Consider the following 25,261-nt stretch of genomic DNA (forward strand, 5'->3'; position numbering starts at 1 on the left):
ATACCGCTGCTGTTATACCGCTGCTATACCGCTGCTGCTATACCGCTGCTGTTATACCGCTGCTGATATACCGCTGCTGCTGCTATACCGCTGCTGCTATGACAGCTGCTATACCGCTGCTGCTATACCGCTGCTGCTATACCGCTGCTGTTATACCGCTGCTGCTATACCGCTGCTGCTACACCGCTGCTGTTATACCGCTGCTATAACGCTGCTGCTATACCGCTGCTGCTATACCGCTGCTATACCGCTGCTGCTATACCGCTGCTGCTATACCGCTGTTATACCGCTGCTGCTATACCGCTGCTATACCGCTGCTGCTATACCGCTGCTGCTATACTGCTGCTATACCGCTGCTGTTATACCGCTGCTATACCGCTGCTGCTATACCGCTGCTATACCGCTGCTGCTATACCGCTGCTGCTATACCGCTGTTATACCGCTGCTGCCTATACCGCTGCTATACCGCTGCGCTATACCGCTGTTATACCGCTGCTGTTATACCGCTGCTGCTATACTGCTGCTCTACCGCTGCTATACCGCTGCTATACCGCTGTTATACCGCTGCTGTTATACCGCTGCTGCTATACCGCTGCTGTTATACCGCTGCTGCTATACCGCTGCTGTTATACCGCTGCTGCTATACCGCTGTTATACCGCTGCTGTTATACTGCTGCTATACCGCTGCTGCTATACCGCTGCTGCTATACCGCTGCTATACCGCTGCTATACCGCTGCTGCTATACCGCTGCTGTTATACCGTGCTCTATACCTGTTTAACCGCTGCTGCTATACCGCTGCTATACCGCTGCTGCTATACCGCTGCTGCTATACCGCTGCTGCTATACCGCTGCTGTTATACTGCTGCTATACCACTGCTATACCGCTGTTATACCGCTGCTGTTATACCGCTGCTATACCGCTGCTGCTATACCGCTGCTATACCACTGCTATACCGCTGTTATACCGCTGCTGTTATACCGCTGCTGCTATACCGCTGCTGCTATACCGCTGCTATACTGCTGTTATACCGCTGCTGCTATACCGCTGCTGCTATACCGCTGCTGCTATACCGCTGCTGCTATACCGCTGCTGCTATACCGCTGCTATACTGCTGTTATACCGCTGCTGCTATACCGCTGCTGCTATACCGCTGCTGCTATACCGCTGCTGCTATACCGCTGCTATACCGCTGCTGCTATACCGCTGCTGCTATACCGCTGTTATACCGCTGCTGCTATACCGCTGCTGTTATACCGCTGCTATACCGCTGCTGCTATACCGCTGTTATACCGCTGCTGTTATACCGCTGCTATACCACTGCTGCTATACCACTGCTGCTATACCGCTGTTATACCGCTGCTGTTATACCGCTGCTGCTATACTGCTGCTATACCGCTGCTGTTATACCGCTGCTGTTATACCGCTGCTATACCGCTGCTATACCGCTGCTATACCGCTGTTATACCGCTGCTGTTATACCGCTGCTGCTATACCGCTGCTATACCGCTGCTGCTATACCGCTGCTATACCACTGCTGCTATACCGCTGCTATACCGCTGCTGCTATACCGCTGCTGCTATACCGCTGCTGTTATACCGCTGTTATACCGCTGCTGCTATACCGCTGCTATACCGCTGCTGCTATACCGCTGCTGCTAAACCGCTGCTATACCGCTGCTGCTATACCGCTGCTATACCGCTGCTGCTATACCGCTGCTATACCGCTGCTGCTATACCGCTGCTGCTATACCGCTGCTGTTATACCGCTGCTGCTATACCGCTGCTGCTATACCACTGCTATACCGCTGTTATACCGCTGCTGTTATACCGCTGCTGCTATACTGCTGCTGCTATACCGCTGCTGCTATACCGCTGCTATACTGCTGTTATACCGCTGCTGCTATACCGCTGCTGCTATACCGCTGCTATACCGCTGCTGCTATACCGCTGCTATACCGCTGCTGCTATACCGCTGTTATACCGCTGCTGCTATACTGCTGCTATACCGCTGCTATACCGCTGCTGCTATACTGCTGCTATACCGCTGCTGCTATACCGCTGCTGCTATACCGCTGCTGTTATACCGCTGCTGTTATACCGCTGCTATACCGCTGTTATACCGCTGCTGCTATACCGCTGTTATACCGCTGCTGCTATACCGCTGCTGTTATACCGCTGCTGTTATACCGCTGCTGTTATACCGCTGCTGCTATACCGCTGCTATACCGCTGCTGCTATACCGCTGCTGCTATACTGCTGTTATACCGCTGCTGCTATACCGCTGCTGCTATACCGCTGCTGCTATACCGCTGCTGCTATACCGCTGCTGCTATACCGCTACTATACCGCTGCTGTTATACCGCTGCTGCTATACCGCTGCTGCTATACTGCTGTTATACCGCTGCTGCTATACTGCTGCTATACTGCTGTTATACCGCTGCTGCTATACCGCTGCTATACTGCTGCATTAGGTTCAGTAGTAGGAGATGTATCCTGTCAGGGACGACTGCAGGCTTTTGTTCCAGCCAAGCTGGAAGACCACTCATTCCTGACACCAAGCACAGTAACACATCCAATCCAATCAATACTTCTATTGGTACAATCAGGGGGATTAGCATTCACACTGGCCTGCTGCGGATAAGAGTGTGTGTACCTGTGTGTGTGTACCTGTTTGTACGTGTGTGTGTGTGTGTGTGTGTGTGTGTGTGTGTGTGTGTGTGTGTCTAGTTACCTTGGGCAGCCGAAGACATTTGGACGACACCTCATACTCTATGTATGCCTCCTCCTGTCCAGTCCTTCCTCTTCCTCCCTCTGTATAACACAGCTCCTGGGCCCTCTGCAGAGCCGCATCCAGCTCTGACATCCCGTAAACACACAGCGCCGAGCGACCCGTCGCCGTGGGCGTCGACGCCTGCCCCGCCGCCATGGCAACGAACAGCGCCGGCCGCCCCTGGTGTTCGGCGGGGGAAGCCCCCTGGGCGAGGTTGTAACCGCCGGAACATTCCAACGGAACCTCCACGTAAGAGTAGAAGCTCCGGTCCACGGCGCAGAGACGTGAAACGTAAGTCCGGTACTCCTTCCTGTGCCACATATCCCTCCGCGAGAACAGGAAGTAGACGTGGTCGCTGTGGTTAAACGCTGAGATGAAGTTGTTGTTGTACTCGGAGTAGCTACCGACAACCAGCTTCCCTAGTTCTTCGTCTTGAGAGAAGGCCTGACGGGCGGGGGACGAGCTGGGGGACAGACGGCGCGTTGTGATTGGTGGGATGTCGCTGGGGCCTTTACTAGTGTAGCCACGCCCCACTAGCATCAGCCCCACCCCTTTCTGGTTCAAGATCACGCCCACGGTGGAGACGCGGGGATCGTTGGCGGCTACGTACTGCGTATCCACCGGGTTGGACGTCTGGTAGAGCACCTCGGACACATTACCCAGACTCCTCTTGTCACAGATACCTTGGAACAACGTCCCGCACACGATCAGGCTCCTTGCCGCGACCTCTGACCCCAGCGCGTCCACGCCTTCCTCCAGGAGAAGGATCTTATTGGTGTTGGGGGTGACCCGGGCGGTTGGACAGTCCTTGGAAACTATTGGAGGCAGACATTCAGGACTGTCTAGTTTGGGGCCAGTTTGACTGGAGGACAGCACCTAGGACAAGATGAGAGATAACACAGAGGAATGGTGGGTAGGGCGGCCGGAAGCCTAGCGGTTAGTGCTTTGGGCCAGTAACCGAAAAGGTCTCTGGTTCAAATCCCAGATCCAACAAGGTGAAAAATATGTCGTTGTCCAACCGTAATTGTTCCAGTAAGTCGTTCTGGATAAGAGCGTCTGCTAAGTGACTTGAATGTATAAAATAAAACATATTTTATTGGCAGCCTGCTCCCTCTATAGTGTACACTACTGTTGATCAGGGTCCATTGTAAAGGGAATAGGGTGCTATTTCAGGACAAAGCCATTGTTTGTGTTCACAGAACTGGTCTAAAAGAAACTCTTACATAAACACAGACAACATACAAAAAACATATAGGAGTGGTTTCCCAGACACAGGCTAAACGCAGTACTAGACTAAAACGTAAGCTCAATGGATAATCTCCATTGAAAGTGCTTTTTAGTCTATTTAGTCTTAATCTGTGTCTAGTAAACCAGTACATAGAGAACCAGGGCCCAGAGAGCCAAGGCCCAGAGAACCAGGGCCCAGAGAACCAGTGCCCAGACAGCCAGGGTCCAGAGAACCAGGGCCCAGAGAACCAGGGCCAAGACAGTCAGGGCCCAGAGAACCAGTGCCCAGACAGCCAGGGTCCAGAGAACCAGGGCCCAGAGAACCAGGGCCAAGACAGTCAGGGCCCAGAGAACCAGGGCCCAGAGAACCAGGGCCCAGACAGTCAGGGCCCAGAGAACCAGTGCCCAGAGAACCAGGGCCAAGACAGTCAGGGCCCAGAGAGCCAGGGCCCAGAGAACCAGGGCCCAGAGAACCAGGGCCCAGAGAACCAGGGCCCAGACAGTCAGGGCCCAGAGAACCAGGGTCCAGAGAACCAGGGTCCAGAGAACCAGGGCCAAGACAGTCAGGGCCCAGAGAACCAGGGCCCAGAGAACCAGGGTCCAGAGAACCAGGGCCCAGAGAACCAGGGCCCAGAGAACCAGGGCCCAGAGAACCAGGGTCCAGAGAACCAGGGCCCAGAGAACCAGGGTCCAGAGAACCAGGGCCCAGAGAACCAGGGCCAAGACAGTCAGGGCCCAGAGAACCAGGGCCCAGAGAACCAGGGCCCAGAGAACCAGGGTCCAGAGAACCAGGGCCCAGAGAACCAGGGCCCAGAGAACCAGGGTCCAGAGAACCAGGGCCAAGACAGTCAGGGCCCAGAGAACCAGGGCCCAGAGAACCAGGGCCCAGAGAACCAGGGTCCAGAGAACCAGGGCCCAGAGAACCAGGGCCCAGAGAACCAGGGCCCAGACAGCCAGGGCCCAGTGTTTCAAAAGTTGGATAGGATTATTGGATAGGATTAAATGCATAGAGCTAGAATGCATAGAACAGAGGAATCATTGACTTGAATGGGGGACTCGTGAAGGATATACGACGAAGAAAGCTAGATCTACTTTGGGTTTTCTAAAACTAACCAGCTTCAGTTAGCTTCACATTCCAGCTCAGGCTTCATCCGTACTACGACGGTGGATATTGCTCGTCCGCCTGCCGCTAACTCTAGCAGGCTTGTAACTGCTGAACTCATCATTTAGACAACGCTGAAACATCAACCCATGGACGAGTCAGTGCCACATCTGGTTTTAGCCGTTTAATTTCACACTAGCTAGGTTTCCATCCAATTGGCGACAGATTTCCCTGCGAATATTTTTAAATTTGCATAAAAACAATACGCGCATTTTCCGCACCAGAGATGTTTCCATCAAATTGACTTGTTGTGTGATGACGTAGTGCATATTAGCATAACTTTTGCAGTTAAATTCTCAGGTACTGGATAAAACACTCCAAGTGAAATGGGTTTTACACTCTACTGATGGTTCTCTAACAAAACACTGGTACTGATGAGGTGCTGTTGGCTAGAGGGAACCTATAGTCTACTACATGATGAGGTGCTGTTGGCTAGAGGACACCTATAGTCTACTACATGATGAGGTGCTGTTGACTAGGGGACACCTATAGCCCACTACATGATGAGGTGCTGTTGGCTAGAGGCCACCTATAGCCTACTGGTACTGATGAGGTGCTGTTGGCTAGAGGGCACCTATAGTCCACTACATGATGAGGTGTTGTTGGCTAGACGGCACCTATACCCTACTACATGATGAGGTGCTGTTGGCTAGAGGGCACCTATAGTCCACTACATGATGAGGTGCTGTTGGCTAGAGGACACCTATACCCTACTACCTGATGAGGTGCTGTTGGCTAGAGGGCACCTATAGTCTACTACATGATGAGGTGCTGTTGGCTAGAGGGCGCCTATACCCTACTACATGATGAGGTGCTGTTGGCTAGAGGGCACCTATAGTCTACTACATGATGAGGTGCTGTTGGCTAGAGGACACCTATAGCCCACTACATGATGAGGTGCTGTTGACTAGAGGACACCTATAGCCTACTACATGATGAGGTGCTGTTGGCTAGAGGGCACCTATACCCTACTACCTGATGAGGTGCTGTTGGCTAGAGGGCACCTATAGTCTACTGGTACTGATGAGGTGCTGTTGGCTAGAGGACACCTATACCCTACTACATGATGAGGTGCTGTTGGCTAGAGGGAACCTATAGTCTACTACCTGATGAGGTGCTGTTGGCTAGAGGACACCTATAGCCTACTACATGATGAGGTGCTGTTGGCTAGAGGGCACCTATAGCCTACTACCTGATGAGGTGCTGTTGGCTAGAGGACACCTATAGCCCACTACATGATGAGGTGCTGTTGGCTAGAGGACACCTATAGCCTACTACATGATGAGGTGCTGTTGGCTAGAGGGCACCTATAGCCTACTGGTACTGATGAGGTGCTGTTGACTAGAGGACACCTATAGCCTACTACCTGATGAGAACACTATGGATTATTTGTATTTGTCAATCCCCAGAATAAGACCCAGGATATTTATTGTAAAGGAGCATCAAGACCATCACTGTGTACTTTCACCGCCCTGTGAAGTTCATCCTAATTGATTTAATCTGAATAAACTGCATGCTTTCCTGACGAGTCGTAGTAGTGGGAGAACCGCACGACGTCGTCGCCTGACGATATGACGGTTATTATATCAATATTTGCGCATAAAATCTTTTCCGCTGATATTTCTCTCGCATTAATTCATTTTACCAACATAAAAAAAAAAATCCCACTTTTTGACTAGATTATTTAGTTCTGTCGACATTTGAAATGTTCTGTTTTCATCAAGCCTGCCATTAAAATGTTTTATCCGACATGTGCTTTACTCGCATAAAAAGGTTGGATGGAAGCCTGGTTACGGAAAGTGTTTTTCCATCCCGAAAATTTATTAAATAAATATTATTTTACACTGTTTGGACAAAGAAAACACTTAGGTCAGCCCACCCAGGCACTACAACGCCAGAAAAATCCCTGAATGTGGATATATTTTGAATGACAATTTTTTTTACCACAAAACAACATATTTAAAAATCTGTCGTCTCCTCAAATGAAGAGGATGATGATGCAATCTTTGCGAGATAGAGGAAATCTGATTTCATTGGTCCTCAACTCGTGGTTCAGTCATTTCATTGAGGGTAAGTGGAGTTAAAAACCTGAGTTAGTCTGGCCTGGAGCAGGTTAGCCCTGAGTTAGCCTGCCCTGGAGCAGGTTAGCCCTGAGTTAGCCTGCCCTGGAGCAGGTTAGCCCTGAGTTAGCCTGCCCCGGAGCAGGTTATTCCTGAGTTAGCCTGGCCCGGAGCAGGTTAGCCCTGAGTTAGCCTGGCCCGGAGCAGGTTAGCCCTGAGTTAGCCTGCCCCGGAGCAGGTTAGCCCTGAGTTAGCCTGCCCCGGAGCAAGTTAGCCCTGAGTTAGCCTGCCCTGGAGCAGGTTAGCCCTGAGTTAGCCTGCCCCGGAGCAGGTTAGCCCTGAGTTAGCCTGCCCCGGAGCAGGTTAGCCCTGAGTTAGCCTGCCCCGGAGCAGGTTAGCCCTGAGTTAGCCTGCCCCGGAGCTGGTTAGCCCTGAGTTAGCCTGCCCCGGAGCTGGTTAGCCCTGAGTTACCTGGCTAAGTCCTCAACCTGCTTGGTAGGATAGGGCTCTGTTCTATTCATTATATTTCTATGCATTTCAGCCTATCCCATAGCCAAACATCCAGATGGGAAAATCTGGAGCCAGGAGATTAAAGACATCGTAATTACCTGGAGGTCAGGGGAGAGATGGTAGAGATGGTTGACCGCCCCCACGTACAGATGACCAGACCTGGGGTCCAGTAGGAGGTGGTTGAGGGGAGATCCATCCAGGGAGAGGTAAGGGAAGGCCTGCCCAGCGGGAGAGGCCTTCTCTGGGTTAGGGTCCAGCTGGGGCTGGGTCAGGGCCTGTGGAAGCTGCAGCAGTACCAGACACCACCACCAGGTGGCGAGGGGGAAAAGAGGGGGAACGGCAGCTGGCATGGCACCCCCTTACCTGCTGGAAAAAGAGAGAAGATGAGGATGAGGAAGAGGAAGAGAGAGAGAGAGAGAGAGGAGTGCTTTCCTCTGAGGATACTAACAACGATATACCCACAGACACACTTCACTGCCTGCATCTCTCTGTCTCTCACTCAAACACAAAGACTTCCCCTTGCTTCAAACACTTTCTTTTGTTCTTCAAAGCACCCCCACCTTCAAACACACACACACACACACACACACACACACACACACACACACACACACACACACACACACACACACACACACACACACACACACACACACACACACACACAGCACCACCAGAAGATCCTACTCTGACAAGTGGGGCGGAGGCTCAGCTAAACAAAGGTCATGTCTTCTTCGTTTTCTTCTTCTACCCACATAGGATGTGTTGATGCTGGTCCTAGAGATCTATAGACAACATGAGTCCCACAAAGGGCACCCTATCCCCTATCTAGTGCTCTCACACCCTATCCCCTATCTAGTGCTCTGGGATAAAAGTAGTGCACTATATGGGAATAGGACACCATTTGGAACATAGCCCCATCACATACCTGATAAAAGACATCACAATGCAGGTAGGACAACACACACACACACACACACACACACACACACACACACACACATAACACACACACACACACACACACACACACACACACACAACACACACACACACACACACACACACAACACACACAACACACACACACACACACACACACACACACACACACACACACACACACACACACACACACACACACACACACACACACAGATAACACACACACACACACACACACACACACACACACACACACACACACAGATAACACACACATAACACACACACACACACACACACACACACACACAGATAACACACACACACACACACAACACACACACACACACACACACACACACACACACACACACACACACACACACACACATAACACACACATAACACACACACACACACACACACACACACACAAAAAGGACAACGCATGCAGCAGCCTTGATACAAGACGTCCTGTTTCAGTCACGAAGGTAAACAGAAACTGAAGGTGACTCCCAAAGACAGACACACACACACACCTAACACACACACACACGTAACACACAACACACACACACGTAACACACAACACCACCTAAAACACACATATAATACACACATAACACACACATAACACACACATAACACACACACGTAACACACACAACACACACAACACACATATAATACACACATAACACACACACACGTAACACACACAACACACACACAACACACACATAACACACACACATATAATACACACACACGTAACACACACAACACACATTAAATACACACAACACACACACAACACACACACAACACACAACACACATATAATACACACAACACACATAACACACGTCACACACACATAACACACACACAACACACACCTAACACACACGTAACACACACACAACACACACACACAACACACATATAATACACACATAACACACACATAACACACACACACAACACACACAACACACACCTAACACACACACACAACACACAACACACACGTAACACACACGTAACACACACGTAACACACACGTAACACACACACACAACACACACATAACACACACATAACACACACATAACACACACATAACACACACATAACACACACATCACACACACATCACACACACATCACACACACATCACACACACATCACACACAGACACACACAAACACACACGTCACACTGGCACCACACACTGTTGGTTTAATGAAACTAACCTGAGTTCTATGTTTCAGGGAAGATGACAAAGACGGCTGATAGGAAATAACGGAAGTCTTATTTAGAAGTGACTGTATGAGCCAGTCATGTTATTGGTGAAGGTAGAGACAGTAAAAACATAGGTCTGGCACCAGTTAGCAAGCAGTAACACATTATATCCTGAGTGGAAGTCTGTTTGTGCTATCATGTCAATTCCTGTCACTGACAGTCACATTTGGCTTGAGAATGGCAGCGACAGATCTGGGACCAGGCTTAGCTATAATACCACTGACTTCTATAATACCACTGACTTCTATATCCTTCTCTTCTTGCTGTAAAATTAGAGCACAAAACAAAACCACGTACTACTTACTGCAGCATAGATCTCCCTCCCTCCCTCCTCCTCCCTCCCTCCTCCTCCCTCCTCCTCCTCCCTCCCTCCCTCCCTCCCCAAAGTCTCTCTACTCCCTCCTCCTCCTCCCTCCTCCCCAGTCTCTCTACTCCCTCCTCCTCCTCCCTCAAGTCTCTCCCTACTCCCTCCTCCTCCCTCCTCCTCCTCCCCAAAGTCTCTCTCTACTCCCTCCTCCTCCCTCCCTCCTCCCTCAAGTCTCTCTCTACTCTCTCTTCCTCCCTCCCTCCTCTTCAAAGTCTCACTCTTCTCCCTCCTCCTCCCTCTCTCCTCCCCAGTCTCTCTACTCTCTCTTCCTCCCTCCCTCCCTCCTCCCCAAAGTCTCACTCTTCTCCCTCCTCCTCCCTCTCTCCTCCCCAGTCTCTCTACTCTCTCTTCCTCCCTCCCTCCCTCCTCCCCAACGTCTCTCTCTTCTCTCTCCTCATCAGTCTCTTTATTCTCTCTCCTCCCTTCCTCCTCATCAAAGTCTCTCTTCTCTTCTCTCTCCTCCATTCCTCCTCATCAAAGTCTCTCTTCTCTTCTCTCTCCTCCTCCTCAAAGTCTCTCTATTCTCTCTCGTCCCTCCCTCCTCCTCCCTCCCTCCTCCCCAACGTCTCTCTATTCTCTCTCCTCCTCAAAGTCTCTCTAGTCTCTCTCCTCCCTCCCTCCTCCTCAAAGTTTCTCTTCCTCCCTTCCTCCTCATCTAAGTACAGAGACTCATCTGCATACTGCAAGCTAGTTTTCTCAGCCCAATACATTGAATATGTCGAATATCATTTCACTTTCAAAACGCAAAACAAAACAGAGAACCTCAGAGGAGAACATGGAGTAGAGGAGGGAGAAGAGGTTCATCTGTAATTTATGTTGCAGCAGCAAGCGGAGACGTCTCGGGGCTCTGGATATGAAAGAGAAGGGGCTTCGTCCCAAACGGCACCCTATTCCCTTTAATCCAGAGCCCTGGTCAACGGTAGTGCACTATAAAAGGGAATAGGGTGCCATTTGGGACATTCTCCAAGAAAAAAAAAGGGGGTGAATTGCCCTAACATGATCAGTATGCATATAACATTTTCTCTCATCGCCCAACACCAGCATCTCCCCTCACCTTCAAAGGGTCTGACAGTAGTTGGAAACGACAGTTTGCTACGCTATTTAAGATTAAAGTGAAATTTTCAATTAAGGCCCTTGCTGTGTAAGAGTTTACATTATCCCATTCAGTAAGGAGAAGCCAGAGTTTACATGAATCCATTCAGTAAGGAGAAGCCAGAGTTTACATGAATCCATTCAGTAAGGAGAAGCCAGAGTTTACATGAATCCATTCAGTAAGGAGAAGCCAGAGTTTACATGAATCCATTCAGTAAGGAGAAGCCAGAGTTTACATGAATCCATTCAGTAAGGAGAAGCCAGAGTTTACATGAGGCATCAAAACTATGAAATAACGCATATGGAGTCATGTAGTAACCAAAAAAAGTGTTAAACAAATCAAAATATATTTTATATTTGAGATTCTTCAAAGTAGCCACCCTTTGCCTTGATGACAGCTTTGCACACTCTTGGCATTCTCTCAACCAGCTCCATGAGGTAGTCACCTGGAATGCATTTCAATTAACAGGTGTGCCTTAAGTTAATTTGTGGAATTCCTTTCCTTCTTAATGCATTTGAGCCAATCAGTTGTGTTGTGACAAGGTAGGGGTGGTATACAGAAGATAGCCCTATTTGGTAAAAGACCAAGTCCATATTATGGCAAGAACAGCTCAAATAAGCAAAGAGAAATGACAGTCCATCACTACTTTAAGACATGAAGGTCAGTCAATCGAGAATGTTTCAAGAACTTTGAAAGTTTCTTCAAGTGCAGTCGCAAAAATCATTTAAGCACTATGATGATACTGGCTCTGGTGTAACTGTTGGTGTAACTGTTTGTAAAAGTGTTGGTGTAACTGTTTCTAAAGTGTTGGTGTAACTGTTGGTGTAACTGTTTGTAAAAGTGTTGGTGTAACTGTTGGTGTAACTGTTTGTAAAAGTGTTGGTGTAACTGTTTGTAAAAGTGATGGTGTAACTGTTGGTGTAACTGTTTATAAAAGTGTTGGTGTAACTGTTGGTGTAACTGTTTGTAAAAGTGTTGGTGTAACTGTTGGTGTAACTGTCGGTGTAGCTGTTTGTAAAACTGTTGGTTTAACTGTTTGTAAAAGTGTTGGTGTAACTGTTGGTGTAACTGTTTGTAAAAGTGTTGGTGTAACTGTTGGTGTAACTGTCGGTGTAGCTGTTTGTAAAACTGTTGGTTTAACTGTTTGTAAAAGTGTTGGTGTAACTGTTGGTGTAACTGTTTGTAAAAGTGTTGGTGTAACTGTTGGTGTAGCTGTTTGTGAAACTGTTGGTGTAATTATTGGTGTAACTGTTGGTGTAACTGTTTGTAAAAGTGTTGGTGTAACTGTTGGTGTAACTCATTGTAAAAGTGTTGGTGTAACTGTTGGTGTAACTGTTTGTAAAAGTGTTGGTGTAACTTGGTGTAACTGTTTGTAAAAGTGTTGGTGTAACTATTGGTGTAACTGTTTGTAAAAGTGTTGGTGTAACTGTTGGTGTAACTATTGGTGTAACTGTTTGTAAAACTGTTGGTGTAACTCATTGTAAAAGTGTTGGTGTAACTCATTGTAAAAGTGTTGGTGTAACTGTTGGTGTAACTGTTTGTAAAACTGTTGGTGTAACTGTTGGTGTAGCTGTTGGTGTAGCTGTTTGTAAAAGTGTTGGTGTAACTGTTGGTGTAACTCATTGTAAAAGTGTTGGTGTAACTGTTTGTAAAAGTGTTGGTGTAACTGTTGGTGTAACTGTTTGTAAAAGTGTTGGTGTAACTGTTGGAGTAACTGTTTGTAAAAGTGTTGGTGTAACTTGGTGTAACTGTTTGTAAAAGTGTTGGTGTAACTGTTGGTGTAACTATTGGTGTAACTGTTTGTAAAACTGTTGGTGTAACTCATTGTAAAAGTGTTGGTGTAACTCATTGTAAAAGTGTTGGTGTAACTGTTGGTGTAACTGTTGGTGTAACTGTTTGTAAAACTGTTGATGTAACTGTTGGTGTAGCTGTTGGTGTAACTGTTGGTGTAGCTGTTTGTAAAAGTGTTGGTGTAACTGTTGGTGTAACTCATTGTAAAAGTGTTGGTGTAACTGTTGGTGTAACTGTTTGTAAAAGTGTTGGTGTAACTGTTGGTGTAACTGTTTGTAAAAGTGTTGGTGTAACTGTTTGTAAAAGTGTTGGTGTAACTGTTGGTGTAACTGTTTGTAAAAGTGTTGGTGTAACTGTTGGTGTAACTGTTTGTAAAAGTGTTGGTGTAACTGTTGGTGTAACTGTTGGTGCAGCTGTTTGTAAAACTGTTGGTGTAACTGTTTGTAAAAGTGTTGGTGTAACTGTTGGTGTAACTGTTTGTAAAAGTGTTGGTGTAACTGTTGGTGTAGCTGTTTGTAAAACTGTTGGTGTAACTGTTTGTAAAACTGTTGGTGTAACTATTGGTGTAACTGTTGGTGTAACTGTTTGTAAAAGTGTTGGTGTAACTGTTGGTGTAACTCATTGTAAAAGTGTTGGTGTAACTGTTGGTGTAACTCATTGTAAAAGTGTTGGTGTAACTGTTGGTGTAACTGTTTGTAAAACTGTTGGTGTAACTCATTGTAAAAGTGTTGGTGTAACTGTTGGTGTAACTGTTTGTAAAAGTGTTGGTGTAACTGTTGGTGTAACTGTTTGTAAAACTGTTGGTGTAACTCATTGTAAAAGTGTTGGTTGAACTGTTGGTGTAACTCATTGTAAAAGTGTTGGTGTAACTGTTGGTGTAACTGTTTGTAAAACTGTTGGTGTAACTGTTTGTAAAAGTGTTGGTGTAACTGTTTGTAAAATTGTTGGTGTAACTGTTGGTGTAACTATTGGTGTAACTGTTTGTAAAACTGTTGGTGTAACTGTTGGTGTAGCTGTTGGTGTAGCTGTTTGTGTAACTGTTGGTGTAACTGTTGGTGTAACTGTTTGTAAAACTGTTGGTGTAACTGTTGGTGTAACTGTTTGTAAAACTGTTGGTGTAACTGTTGGTGTAACTCATTGTAAAAGTGTTGGTGTAACTGTTGGTGTAACTCATTGTAAAAGTGTTGGTGTAACTGTTGGTGTAACTCATTGTAAAAGTGTTGGTGTAACTGTTGGTGCAACTGTTTGTAAAACTGTTGGTGTAACTGTTGGTGTAACTGTTTGTAAAACTGTTGGTGTAACTGTTGGTGTAACTCATTGTAAAAGTGTTGGTGTAACTGTTGGTGTAACTGTTGGTGTAACTCATTGTAAAAGTGTTGGTGTAACTGTTTGTAAAACTGTTGGTGTAACTGTTTGTAAAACTGTTGGTGTAACTGTTTGTAAAACTGTTGGTGTAACTCATTGTAAAAGTGTTGGTGTAACTATTGGTGTAACTCATTGTAAAAGTGTTGGTGTAACTGTTGGTGTAACTGTTTGTAAAACTGTTGGTGTAACTGTTGGTGTAACTGTTTGTAAAACTGTTGGTGTAACTGTTGGTGTAACTGTTTGTAAAAGTGTTGTTGTAACTGTTGGTGTAACTGTTGGTGTGACTGTTGGTGTAACTGTTTGTAAAAGTGTTGGTGTAACTGTTTGTAAAAGTGTTGGTGTAACTGTTGGTGTAACTGTTGGTAAAAGTGTTGGTGTAACTGTTGGTGTAACTGTTGGTAAAAGTGTTGGTGTAACTGTTGGTGTAACTGTTGGTGTAACTGTTTGTAAAATTGTTGGTGTAACTGTTGGTGTAACTCATTGTAAAAGTGTTGGTGTAACTGTTGGTGTAACTGTTGGTAAAAGTGTTGGTGTAACTGTTGGTGTAACTGTTGGTAAAAGTGTTGGTGTAACTGTTGGTGTAACTGTTGGTGTAACTGTTGGTGTAACTGTTGGTGTAACTGTTGGTGTAACTGTTTGTAAAAGTGTTGGTGTAACTGTTGGTGTAACTGTTGGTGTAACTGTTGGTGTAACTGTTTGTAAAAGTGTTTGTCATCTTTCACTCTTTTCTCTTTTTTCTCTGTTCTTCCCCTTTTCTTTTCTCCCTCCCCCAGTTCCCCCAGTTACCCCCAGGTCCCCCGCGTACAAAGCTCTCCCTCGCCCTCCATTTGGCAAATCTGATCATCATTCTATCCTCCTGATTCCTTCTTACAAGCAAAAACTTAAGCAGGAAGCACCAGTGACTAGATCAATACGGAAGTGGTCAGATAAATTCATCCAATGGCATTGAGGAGTATACCACATCAGTGACTGGCTTCATCAATAAGTGCATCGAGGACGTCGTCCCCACAGTGACTGTACGTACATACCCCAACCAGAAGCCATGGATGACAGGCAACATCCACACTGAGCTAAAGGGTAGAGCTGCCGTTTCAAGGAGCGGGACTCTAACCCGGACGCTTATAAGAAATCCCGCTATGACCTCCGACAAACCATCAAACACGCAAAGCGTTAATACAGGACTAAGCTGGAATCGTACTACACCAGCTCCGATGCTCGTTGGATGTGGCAGGGCTTGCAAGTTATTACAGACTATAAAGGGAAGCACAGCCGTGAGCTGCCAAGTGACACGAGCCTACCAGACAAGCTAAATTACTTCTATGCTCGCTTCAAGGCAAGCAACACTGAAGCATGCATGAGAGCATCAGCTGTTCCGGACGACTTTGTGATCACGCTCTCTGTAGCCGATGTGAGTAAGACCTTTAAACAGGTCAACATTCACAAGGCCGCAGGGCCAGATGGATTACCAGGACGTGTACTGCGAGCATGCGCTGACCAACTGGCAAGTATCTTCACTAACATTTTCAACCTCTCCCTGTCCGAGTCTGTAATACCAACATGTTTCAAGCAGACCACCATAGTGCCTGTGCCCAAGAACACTAAGGTAACCTGCCTAAATGACTACCGACCCGTAGCACTAACGTCCGTAGCCATGAAGTGCTTTGAAAGGCTGGTCATGGCTCACATCAACACCATTATCCCAGAAACCCTAGACCCACTCCAATTTGCATACCGCCCCGCATGATGCAATCTCTATTGCACTCCACACTGCACTTTCCCACCTGGACAAGAGGAACACCTACGTGATAATGCTATTCATGCTCAGTCCCCTCCTGTACTCCCTGTTCACTCATGGCTGAATGGCCAGGCACGACTCCAACACCATCATTAAGTTTCCCGGCGACACAACAGTGTTAGGCCTGATCACCGACAACAATGAGACAGCCAATAGGGAGGAGGTCAGAGACCTGGCCATGTGGTGCCAGGACAACAACCTCTCCCTCAACGTGATCAAGACAAAGGAGATGATTGTGGACTACAGGAAAAGGAGGACCGAGCACACACTTATTCTCATCGACGAGGGCTGCAGTGGAGCAGGTTGAGAGCTTCAAGTTCCTTGGTGTCCACATCACCAACAAACGAACATGGTCCAAACACACCAAGACATCGTGAAGAGGGCACGACAACACCTTTTCCCCCCCTCAGGAGACGGAAAAGATTTGGCATGGGTCCCCAGATCCTCAAACGGTTCTACAGCTGCACCATCGAGAGCATCCTGACTGGTTGCATCACTGCCTGGTATGGTAACTGCTCGGCCTCCGACCGCAAGACACTACAGAGGGTAGCGCGTACGGCCCAGTACATCACTGGGGCCAAGCTTCCTGCCATACAGGACCTCTATACCAGGTGGTGTCAGAGGAAGGCCCTAAAAATTATCAAAGACTCCAGACACCCTAGTCATAGACTGTTCTCTCTGCTACCGCACGGCAAGTGGTACCCGAGCGCCAAGTCTAGGTCCAAAAGGCTTCTTAACAGCTTCTACCCCCAAGACATAAGCCTCCTGAACAGCTAATCAAATGGCTACCCAGACTATTCACATTGACACCCCCCCCCCCTCTTTTACACCGCTGCTACTCTGTGTCATTATCTATACATAGTCACTTTAATAACTCTACCTACATGTACATATTACCTCAATTAGTCCAACTAACTGGTGCCCCCACACATTGACTCTGTACCGGTACCCCCTGTATATAGCCTCCACATTGGCTCTGTACCGGTATCCCCTGTATATAGCCTCCACATTGGCTCTGTACCGGTACCCCCCTGTATATAGCCTCCACATTGACTCTGTACCGGTACCCCCTGTATATAGCCTCCACATTGACTCTGTACCGGTACCCCCTGTGTATAACCTCCACATTGACTCTGTACCGGTACCCCCTGTATATAGCCTCCACATTGACTCTGTACCGGTACCCCCTGTATATAGCCTCCACATTGACTCTGTACCGGTACCCCCTGTATATAGCCTCCACATTGACTCTGTACCGGTACCCCCTGTATATAGCCTCCACATTGACTCTGTACCGGTACCCCCTGTATATAGCCTCCACATTGACTCGGTACTGGTACCCCTGTATATAGTCTCCACATTGACTCTGTACCGGTACCCCCTGTATATAGCCTCCACATTGACTCTGTACCGGTACCCCCTGTCTATAGCCTCCACATTGACTCTGTACCGGTACCCCCCTGTATATAGCCTCCACATTGACTCTGTACCGGTACCCCCTGTATATAGCCTCCACATTGACTCTGTACCGGTACCCCCCTGTATATAGCCTCCACATTGACTCTGTACCGGTACCCCCTGTATATAGCCTCCACATTGACTCTGTACCAGTACCCCCACACACACACCCTCTCTCTCTCCCACTCTTTCCCCCCCCCACACACACACCCACACCCTCTCTCTCTCTCCCACACTGCAGAGGTAAATACCTCCAGTCTCAGACAGAAAGACACTCAGAACACGCAGTCAAAACATGAAAACACTCGTCATCAGCCCTCCACACATAGTCTAGACTAGACAGCCACAAACCAACAATAATCTGAAGGACACGGTTGGTTACACAAAGAGAGAGAGAGGGAGAGAGGGAGAGAGGGAGAGAGGGAGAGAGAGAGGGAGAGGGGAGAGAGAGAGAGAGAGAGAGAGAGAGAGAGAGAGAGAGGAGAGAGAGAGAGAGAAAAGGGAGAGAGAGAGAGAGAGAGAGAGAGAGAGAGAGAGAGAAAAGGGAGAGAGAGAGAGGGAGAGAGGGGAGGGGAGGGAGAGAGAGAGAGAGGGAGAGAGGGAGAGAGAGAGAGAGAGAGGGAGAGAGGGAGAGAGAGGAGAGAGAGGGAGAGAGAGAGAGAGAGGGAGAGAGAGAGAGGAGGGAGAGAGAGAGAGGGAGGGAGAGAAAGGGAGAGAGAGGGAGAGAGAGAGGGCAGCTGCTTTCTACACTCAGACAGACCAAACAGAACAGCCCTTTGAAGGTATTAGGTAGACATCTGTGTGTGTCTCTGCAACTATGTGTGTGTGTGTGTGTGTGTGTGTGTGAGTGTGTGTGTGTGTGTGAGTGTGTAACTGTGTGTGTGTCTGTAACTGTATGTGTGTGTGTGTGTGTGTGTGTGTGTGTGTGTGTAACTGTGTGTGTGTGTGTAACTGTGTGTGTGTGTCTCTGTAACTGTATGTAACTGTGTGTAACTGTGTGTGTGTGTAACTGTATGTGTGTGTGTGTAACTGTGTGTAACTGTGTGTGTGTGTGTGTGTGTGTGTGTGTGTGTGTGTGTGTGTGTAACTGTATGAATATGTGTGTGTAACTGTGTGTGTAACTGTGTGTGTGTGTGTGTGTGTGTGTGTGTGTCTGTGTGTGTGGGTGTGTGTGTGTGTGTGTGTGTGTGTGTGTGTGTGTGTGTGTGTGTGTGTGTGTAACTGTGTGTGTGTGGGTATTAGGTAGACAGACATGCGCTGAGTGAGCTAACAGAACAGACACACTCCAAGCTGCCACACCCATGTCGCTGAGACTCAGCTAGGCTGTGTGTGTGAGTGTATGTGTGTGTGTGAGCGCGTGTTTTGTTCCTGCGTGTGTCGTGTGTGTGTGTGTGTGTGTGTGTGTGTGTGTGTGTGTGTGTGTGTGTGTGTGTGTGTGTGTGTGTGTGTGTGTGTGTGTGTGTGTGTGTGTGTGTGTGTGCAGGAAGCCACTATCATTCCAATCCGCCTTTCTTTACGAGTCTTGGTGTTTCTACATTCACTAGCTCGCCTGGCTTCATGAAACAAAACATTTTTCAATGCTGGCTGGTATTCTTTGCTGTGTAATTTATATATTATTTTTTAAATCTTTTTATCTGAATGCATATTCTCATGAAAGTGATTTGAGATCAAAATGTCAAGGAGTTTGGGACATTTAAAAAAAAAAAAATAATAATATATATTTTTTTAAATTGGTAAAAACTTGAAGAATTGACAGTGAATTATTTGGAAATTAGGTACGCCTAAATTGGTGTTTTGAAGGTATTCAAAATGGACCATTTTCTTGAGAATAATATATGTGGACATAGGAAGACGTTGCAAATTGGAGGAGACATTTTAATGCAGAGACCTAAATCCTACAACGATAGTCAATAGGCTATATATCTATGGCGATATAATTGATGTGAATGTAGCTGCCACTGTATCGAAGCCACCGGATGCTGTATAACATAGTACATTTACGTTTCATTACGAGCGAGATGTTCAGGACACATCAATAGTCACGCCCTGACCATAGAGAGCCCTCGGGGGCGTGACTAGGGAAGTTTCTAGGTATTATATTTCTATGTTGATGTGTGTAATTGGTTCCCAATTAGAGGCAGCTGATAATCGTTACCTCTAATTGGGGATCATACTTAATGTGTCCTTTTTCCCCTCCACCTGTGATGTGGGATATTGTTTTGTTTTGTAGGAGTGCCTATGTGCGCTACGTATTTTCACGATCGTTATATCTTTGTTGTTTTTGGGAAGTTTCACTATCATTAAAATGTGGGACTCTACTTACGCTGCTGCGCCTTGGTCCAATTATTCATACGAAGGTTGTGACATCACTGTACTCTGTATGAGAAAGTATGATGGCCCTCTTTGAACTACTGGCAGTTCTAATGCATTTGCGCTCTTTTTTGTTGTTGTCTATAAAAGCCTCGTGTAAACTATCACCACTTCACTAATTCAGGATTCCTATTTGACTCAGGCATTCCTCCTTGCCCGTCCAGCATTTCCTCATCTCCCACCTCTTCTAATGTGACTAGCCCTGATGTTTCTCCCTCTTTTTCCCCTGCCCCGCTACAAAGTTTCTCCCTGCAGGCGGTCACTGAGTCCGAGGTGCTAAAGGAGCTCCTTAAACTTGACCCAAAAAACAACATCTCGGTCAGATGGTTTATACCCTTTCTTCTTTAAGGTTGCTGCCCATATCATCGCCAAGCCTATCTCTGACCTGTTTAACCTGTCTCTCCTCTCTGGGGAGGTTCCCATTGCTTGGAAGGCAGTCACGGCTCCTCCTTTATTTAAAGGGGGAGATCAAGCTGATCCTAACTGTTATAGGCCTATTTCTATTTTGCCCTGTTTATCAAAAGTGTTGCAAAAACTTGTTAATAATCAACTGACTGGCTTTCTTTGATGTCCTATCGTAATCTCTCTGGTATGCAATCTGGTTTCCGCTCAGGTTATGGATGTGTCACTGCAACCTTAATAACCTCTATGGGCTAGACGATCCGCTAGCGACACACCCCCACAACATCCGGTGAAATTGCAGAGTTAAAAGGTCCTCAATGAATCACCATTACCCCTTGATTCTAAGCAATATGGTGCTGCTATTTTTATTTACTTGGCCAAAGCTTTTGATACAGTAGACCGTTCCATTCTTGTGGGCCGGCTAAGGAGTATTGGTGTCTCTGAGGGGTTTTGGCCTGGTTTGCTAACTACCTCTCTCAAAGAGCGCAGTGTATAAAGTCAGAAAATATGCTGTCTCAGCCACTGCCTAGTCACCAAGGGAGTACCCCAAGGTTCCAGCCTAGGCCCCACGCTCTTCTCAAATTACACTCAACAACATAGCTCAGGCAGTAGGAAGCCCTAAGGAGGATGAAAACAATAAAATCCTGTCTAAGAAATTGAGGCAAATCAGTCAAAACAACAGTACTTTGTCCCTCTTTCGTGTCAATAATTTTTACTAAACCAAATCCAAAGTGCTGTGGTAAATGCCAGCTCGCCACGTTTGCCGGCGGCCCTGCACCGTAGATAGATGGAAATCGCCACACAACGCTACAAATGTATGATCTATATGTATCGGTACACTGAGTGTACAAAACATTAAGAACACCTTCCTAATATTGAGTTCCCCCTCCGAGTGGCACACACACACAGTCCATTTCTCAGTTATCTCAAGGCTTAAAAATCCTTCCTTAACCCGTCTCCTTCCCTTCATCTACACTGATTGAATGGATTTAAGTGACATAAATAAGGGATCATAGCTTTCACCTGGATTCACCTGGTCAGTCTGTGTCATGGAAAGAGCAGGTGTTCCTAATGTTTTGTACACTCAGTGTATGTATTTTATTTTTTGGGTGGCAGGAATGGGCTTCCATATATAAAACTATGCACAAATAGTGCTGTCATTTCTAAACGGTTCACCCGATATGGATAAAAAATACCCTACAATTACAGCTCACAGTCTGCACTTTAACCTCGTACCATTTTAAATGCAAAGTGCTGGACTACAGAGACAAAACAATAAAACAATTATCACTGTCCCAATACTTTTGGAACTCGCTGTATATTCCGGACTCTGACAATGCTAATTCTGACATTTCTTAATTTCTTTCTTTTGACTTTTTGGATTATGTGCCTATTGATTTCTATTGCTAGGTGTTACTGTACTGTTGGAGCTAGAAACACAAGCATTTATTTAGGTATTACTGTTGGAGCTAGAAACACGTTGGAGCTAGAAACACAAGCATTTAGCTGGGTATTACTGCACTGTTGGAGCTAGAAACACAAGCATTTACCTAGGTATTACTGCACTGTTGTAACTAGAAACAAGCATTTAGCTGGGTATACTGTTGGAGCTAGAAACACAAGCATTTAGCTGGGTATTACTGTTGGAGCTAGAAACACAAGCATTTAGCTGGGTATTACTGTTGGAGCTAGAAACACAAGCATTTAGCTGGGTATTACTGTTGGAGCTAGAAACACAAGCATTTAGCTAGGTATACTGTTGGAGCTAGAAACACAAGCATTTAGCTGGGTATTACTGTTGGAGCTAGAAACACAAGCTTAAAGATGGAGAGAGAAACCTCTCTTTGTCCTGAATACCTCCCCATCAGATCCTATTGTCTAGGGCTTAAAGATGGAGAGAAACCTCTCTTTGTCCTGAATACCTCCCCATCAGATCATATTGTCTAGGGCTTAAAGATGGAGAGAGAAACCTCTCTTTGTCCTGAATATCTCCCCATCAGATCCTATTGTCTTGGGCTTAAAAATGGAGAGAGAAACCTCTCTTTGTCCTGAATACCTCCCCATCAGATCCTATTGTCTTGGGCTTAAAGATGGAGAGAGAAACCTCTCTTTGTCCTGAATACCTCCCCATCAGATCCTATTGTCTAGGGCTTAAAGATGGAGAGAAACCTCTCTTTGTCCTGAATACCTCCCCATCAGATCCTATTGTCTAGGGCTTAAAGATGGAGAGAGAAACCTCTCTTTGTCCTGAATACCTCCCCATCAGATCCTATTGTCTAGGGCTTAAAGATGGAGAGAAACCTCTCTTTGTCCTGAATACCTCCCCATCAGATCCTATTGTCTAGGGCTTAAAGATGGAGAGAAACCTCTCTTTGTCCTGAATACCTCCCCATCAGATCCTATTGTCTAGGGCTTAAAGATGGAGAGAAACCTCTCTTTGTCCTGAATACCTCCCCATCAGATCATATTGTCTAGGGCTTAAAGATGGAGAGAAACCTCCCTTTCACCTCCAGGGCTCTGAGAGAGGGGCTTCATCCCAAATGGCACCACCTGGGGGCGGCCCGTCAGGAAGTCCAGGATCCAGTTGCAGAGGGAGGTGTTCAATTCAAAGTTCCCAAGCTTGGTTACGAGCTTGGAGGGCAACTATGGTGTTGAACGCTGTAGCTGTAGTCAATGAACAGCATTCTCACATAGGTATTCCTCTAATCTAGGTGGTTGAGGGCAGTGTGGGATTGTATTGTCTATGGATCTGTTATTGGAGTGGTTCTAGGGTGTCTGGCATAATGGAGTTGATGTGTTGCCATAACCAGCCTTTCAAAGCACTTCATGATTACAGATGTGAGTGCTACAGGGCGGTAGTCATTGCGGCATGAAGCCTCAGAGTTCTTGGGAACAGGAATGATGGTGGTCAGCTTGAGACGTGTGGGGGATTACAGACGGGGGACGACGAGAGGTTGAACATGCCCGTGAATATGCCTGCCGGCTGTTCTGCACATGTCTGAGAACGCGCCCTTGACCTGATTAAAGGCCTTACTCACGTCGGCCTCGGAGTGAGTTCACCCAGTCCCCTGGATCAGCGGGGCCACTCATGCACTCATCCACTCTGTGTTGTTTTCGTCGAAGCGTGCATAGAATTGAGATCGTCTGGCAGAGAGGCATCGTTGGGCAGATCACGGCTTCCTTTTGTAATCCGTAATGGACTGTAACCTCTGACCTTTGCGTCGCAGCCTGTGTAATATGAAACCCACCTTGTTCCTATATTGTCCTTTTGCTCGTTTGATGACTCTGCTGAGGTCGTAGCGGGACTTCTGGTACTTGTTCCTGTCCTCAGCCTTAGCCTCAGGGTTGTCTGCGATAGCTCTGTGTGGTAGCCTCAGGGTTGTCTACGATAGCTCTGTGTGGTAGCCTCAGGGTTGTCTACGATAGCTCTGTGTGGTAGCCTCAGGGTTGTCTGCGATAGCTCTGTGTGGTAGCCTCAGGGTTGTCTGGGATAGCTCTGTGTGTGGTAGCCTTGGGGTTGTCTACGATAGCTCTGTGTGTGGTAGCATCAGGGTTGTCTGGGATAGCTCTGTGTGTGGTAGTCTCAGGGTTGTCTGGGATAGCTCTGTGTGTGGTAGCATCAGGGTTGTCTGCGATAGCTCTGTGTGTGGTAGTCTCAGGGTTGTCTGGGATAGCTCTGTGTGTGGTAGCATCAGGGTTGTCTGGGATAGCTCTGTGTGTGGTAGCATCAGGGTTGTCTGCGATAGCTCTGTGTGTGGTAGCATCAGGGTTGTCTGGGATAGCTCTGTGTGTGGTAGTCTCAGGGTTGTCTGGGATAGCTCTGTGTGTGGTAGCATCAGGGTTGTCTGCGATAGCTCTGTGTGTGGTAGTCTCAGGGTTGTCTGGGATAGCTCTGTGTGTGGTAGCATCAGGGTTGTCTGGGATAGCTCTGTGTGTGGTAGCATCAGGGTTGTCTGCGATAGCTCTGTGTGTGGTAGCATCAGGGTTGTCTACGATAGCTCTGTGTGTGGTAGCTCTGTGTGTGGTAGCATCAGGGTTGTCTACGATAGCTCTGTGTGTGGTAGTCTCAGGGTTGTCTACGATAGCTCTGTGTGTGGTAGTCTCAGGGTTGTCTACGATAGCTCTGTGTGTGGTAGTCTCAGGGTTGTCTACGATAGCTCTGTGTGTGGTAGCATCAGGGTTGTCTACGATAGCTCTGTGTGTGGTAGCATCAGGGTTGTCTACGATAGCTCTGTGTGTGGTAGTCTCAGGGTTGTCTACGATAGCTCTGTGTGTGGTAGCATCAGGGTTGTCTACGATAGCTCTGTGTGTGGTAGCATCAGGGTTGTCTACGATAGCTCTGTGTGTGGTAGCATCAGGGTTGTCTACGATAGCTCTGTGTGTGGTAGCATCAGGGTTGTCTACGATAGCTCTGTGTGTGGTAGCATCAGGGTTGTCTACGATAGCTCTGTGTGTGGTAGCCCTGTCCTTTAGTTTAGCACCAACCTCGGTGGTCCAGGGCTTTTGATTGGGGAAGCAGTGAACCTTCACCGTGGGGACAACGTCGGCGATGCATTTCCTTATGAAGCCGGTGACTGAGGTGGTTAGCTTATTGATGCTATCGGCGGAGTCCAAGGAACATATTCCAAGATACTGGCA

At 47.1% G+C, this 25,261-nt stretch overlaps 2 protein-coding genes across 7 annotated transcripts in view; both read right to left on the bottom strand.

Moving 5' to 3' along the window:
* Positions 1-25,261, bottom strand: part of LOC115165264 (plexin-B3) — a 227,978-nt gene that overhangs the window by 121,618 nt on the left and 81,099 nt on the right. For 4 of the 6 annotated variants that reach the window (XM_029718270.1, XM_029718265.1, XM_029718267.1 and 1 more), the window contains exons 2-3: positions 7,830-8,097; positions 2,734-3,648 (exon numbers count right to left, since the gene is read on the bottom strand). In XM_029718270.1, the coding sequence (XP_029574130.1) occupies positions 2,734-3,648; positions 7,830-8,081 (1,167 nt within the window). In that variant the 5' untranslated portion in view covers positions 8,082-8,097. The remainder of the gene's footprint in view (positions 1-2,733; positions 3,649-7,829; positions 8,098-25,261) is intronic. The other 2 variants (XM_029718268.1, XM_029718266.1) reach the window with 1 other exon arrangement.
* On the bottom strand, positions 12,149-15,165 carry LOC115165265 (probable serine/threonine-protein kinase clkA). The gene is made up of 2 exons (XM_029718271.1): positions 13,431-15,165; positions 12,149-13,286 (listed from the first exon to the last, which is right to left on the bottom strand). Exons 1-2 carry the CDS (start codon positions 15,077-15,079, stop codon positions 12,881-12,883), a joined length of 2,055 nt encoding a protein of 684 aa, XP_029574131.1. The 5' UTR covers positions 15,080-15,165; the 3' UTR covers positions 12,149-12,880.

This window comes from Salmo trutta, chromosome 28 (genome assembly GCF_901001165.1).
Source record: "Salmo trutta chromosome 28, fSalTru1.1, whole genome shotgun sequence".
NCBI classification, from domain to species: Eukaryota; Metazoa; Chordata; class Actinopteri; order Salmoniformes; family Salmonidae; genus Salmo; species Salmo trutta.

What these genes read in the sequence shown, in the direction of transcription:
- LOC115165265 (XM_029718271.1), bottom strand. Translation starts at nt 15,079, where the DNA reads ATGAGTTACACCAACAGTTACACCAACAATTTTACAAACAGTTACACC. An exon ending in ACCAACACTTTTACAATGAG is followed by an intron (nt 13,287 to 13,430) that starts TTACACCAACAG and finishes TTTTACAATGAG; the next exon opens with TTACACCAACACTTTTACAA.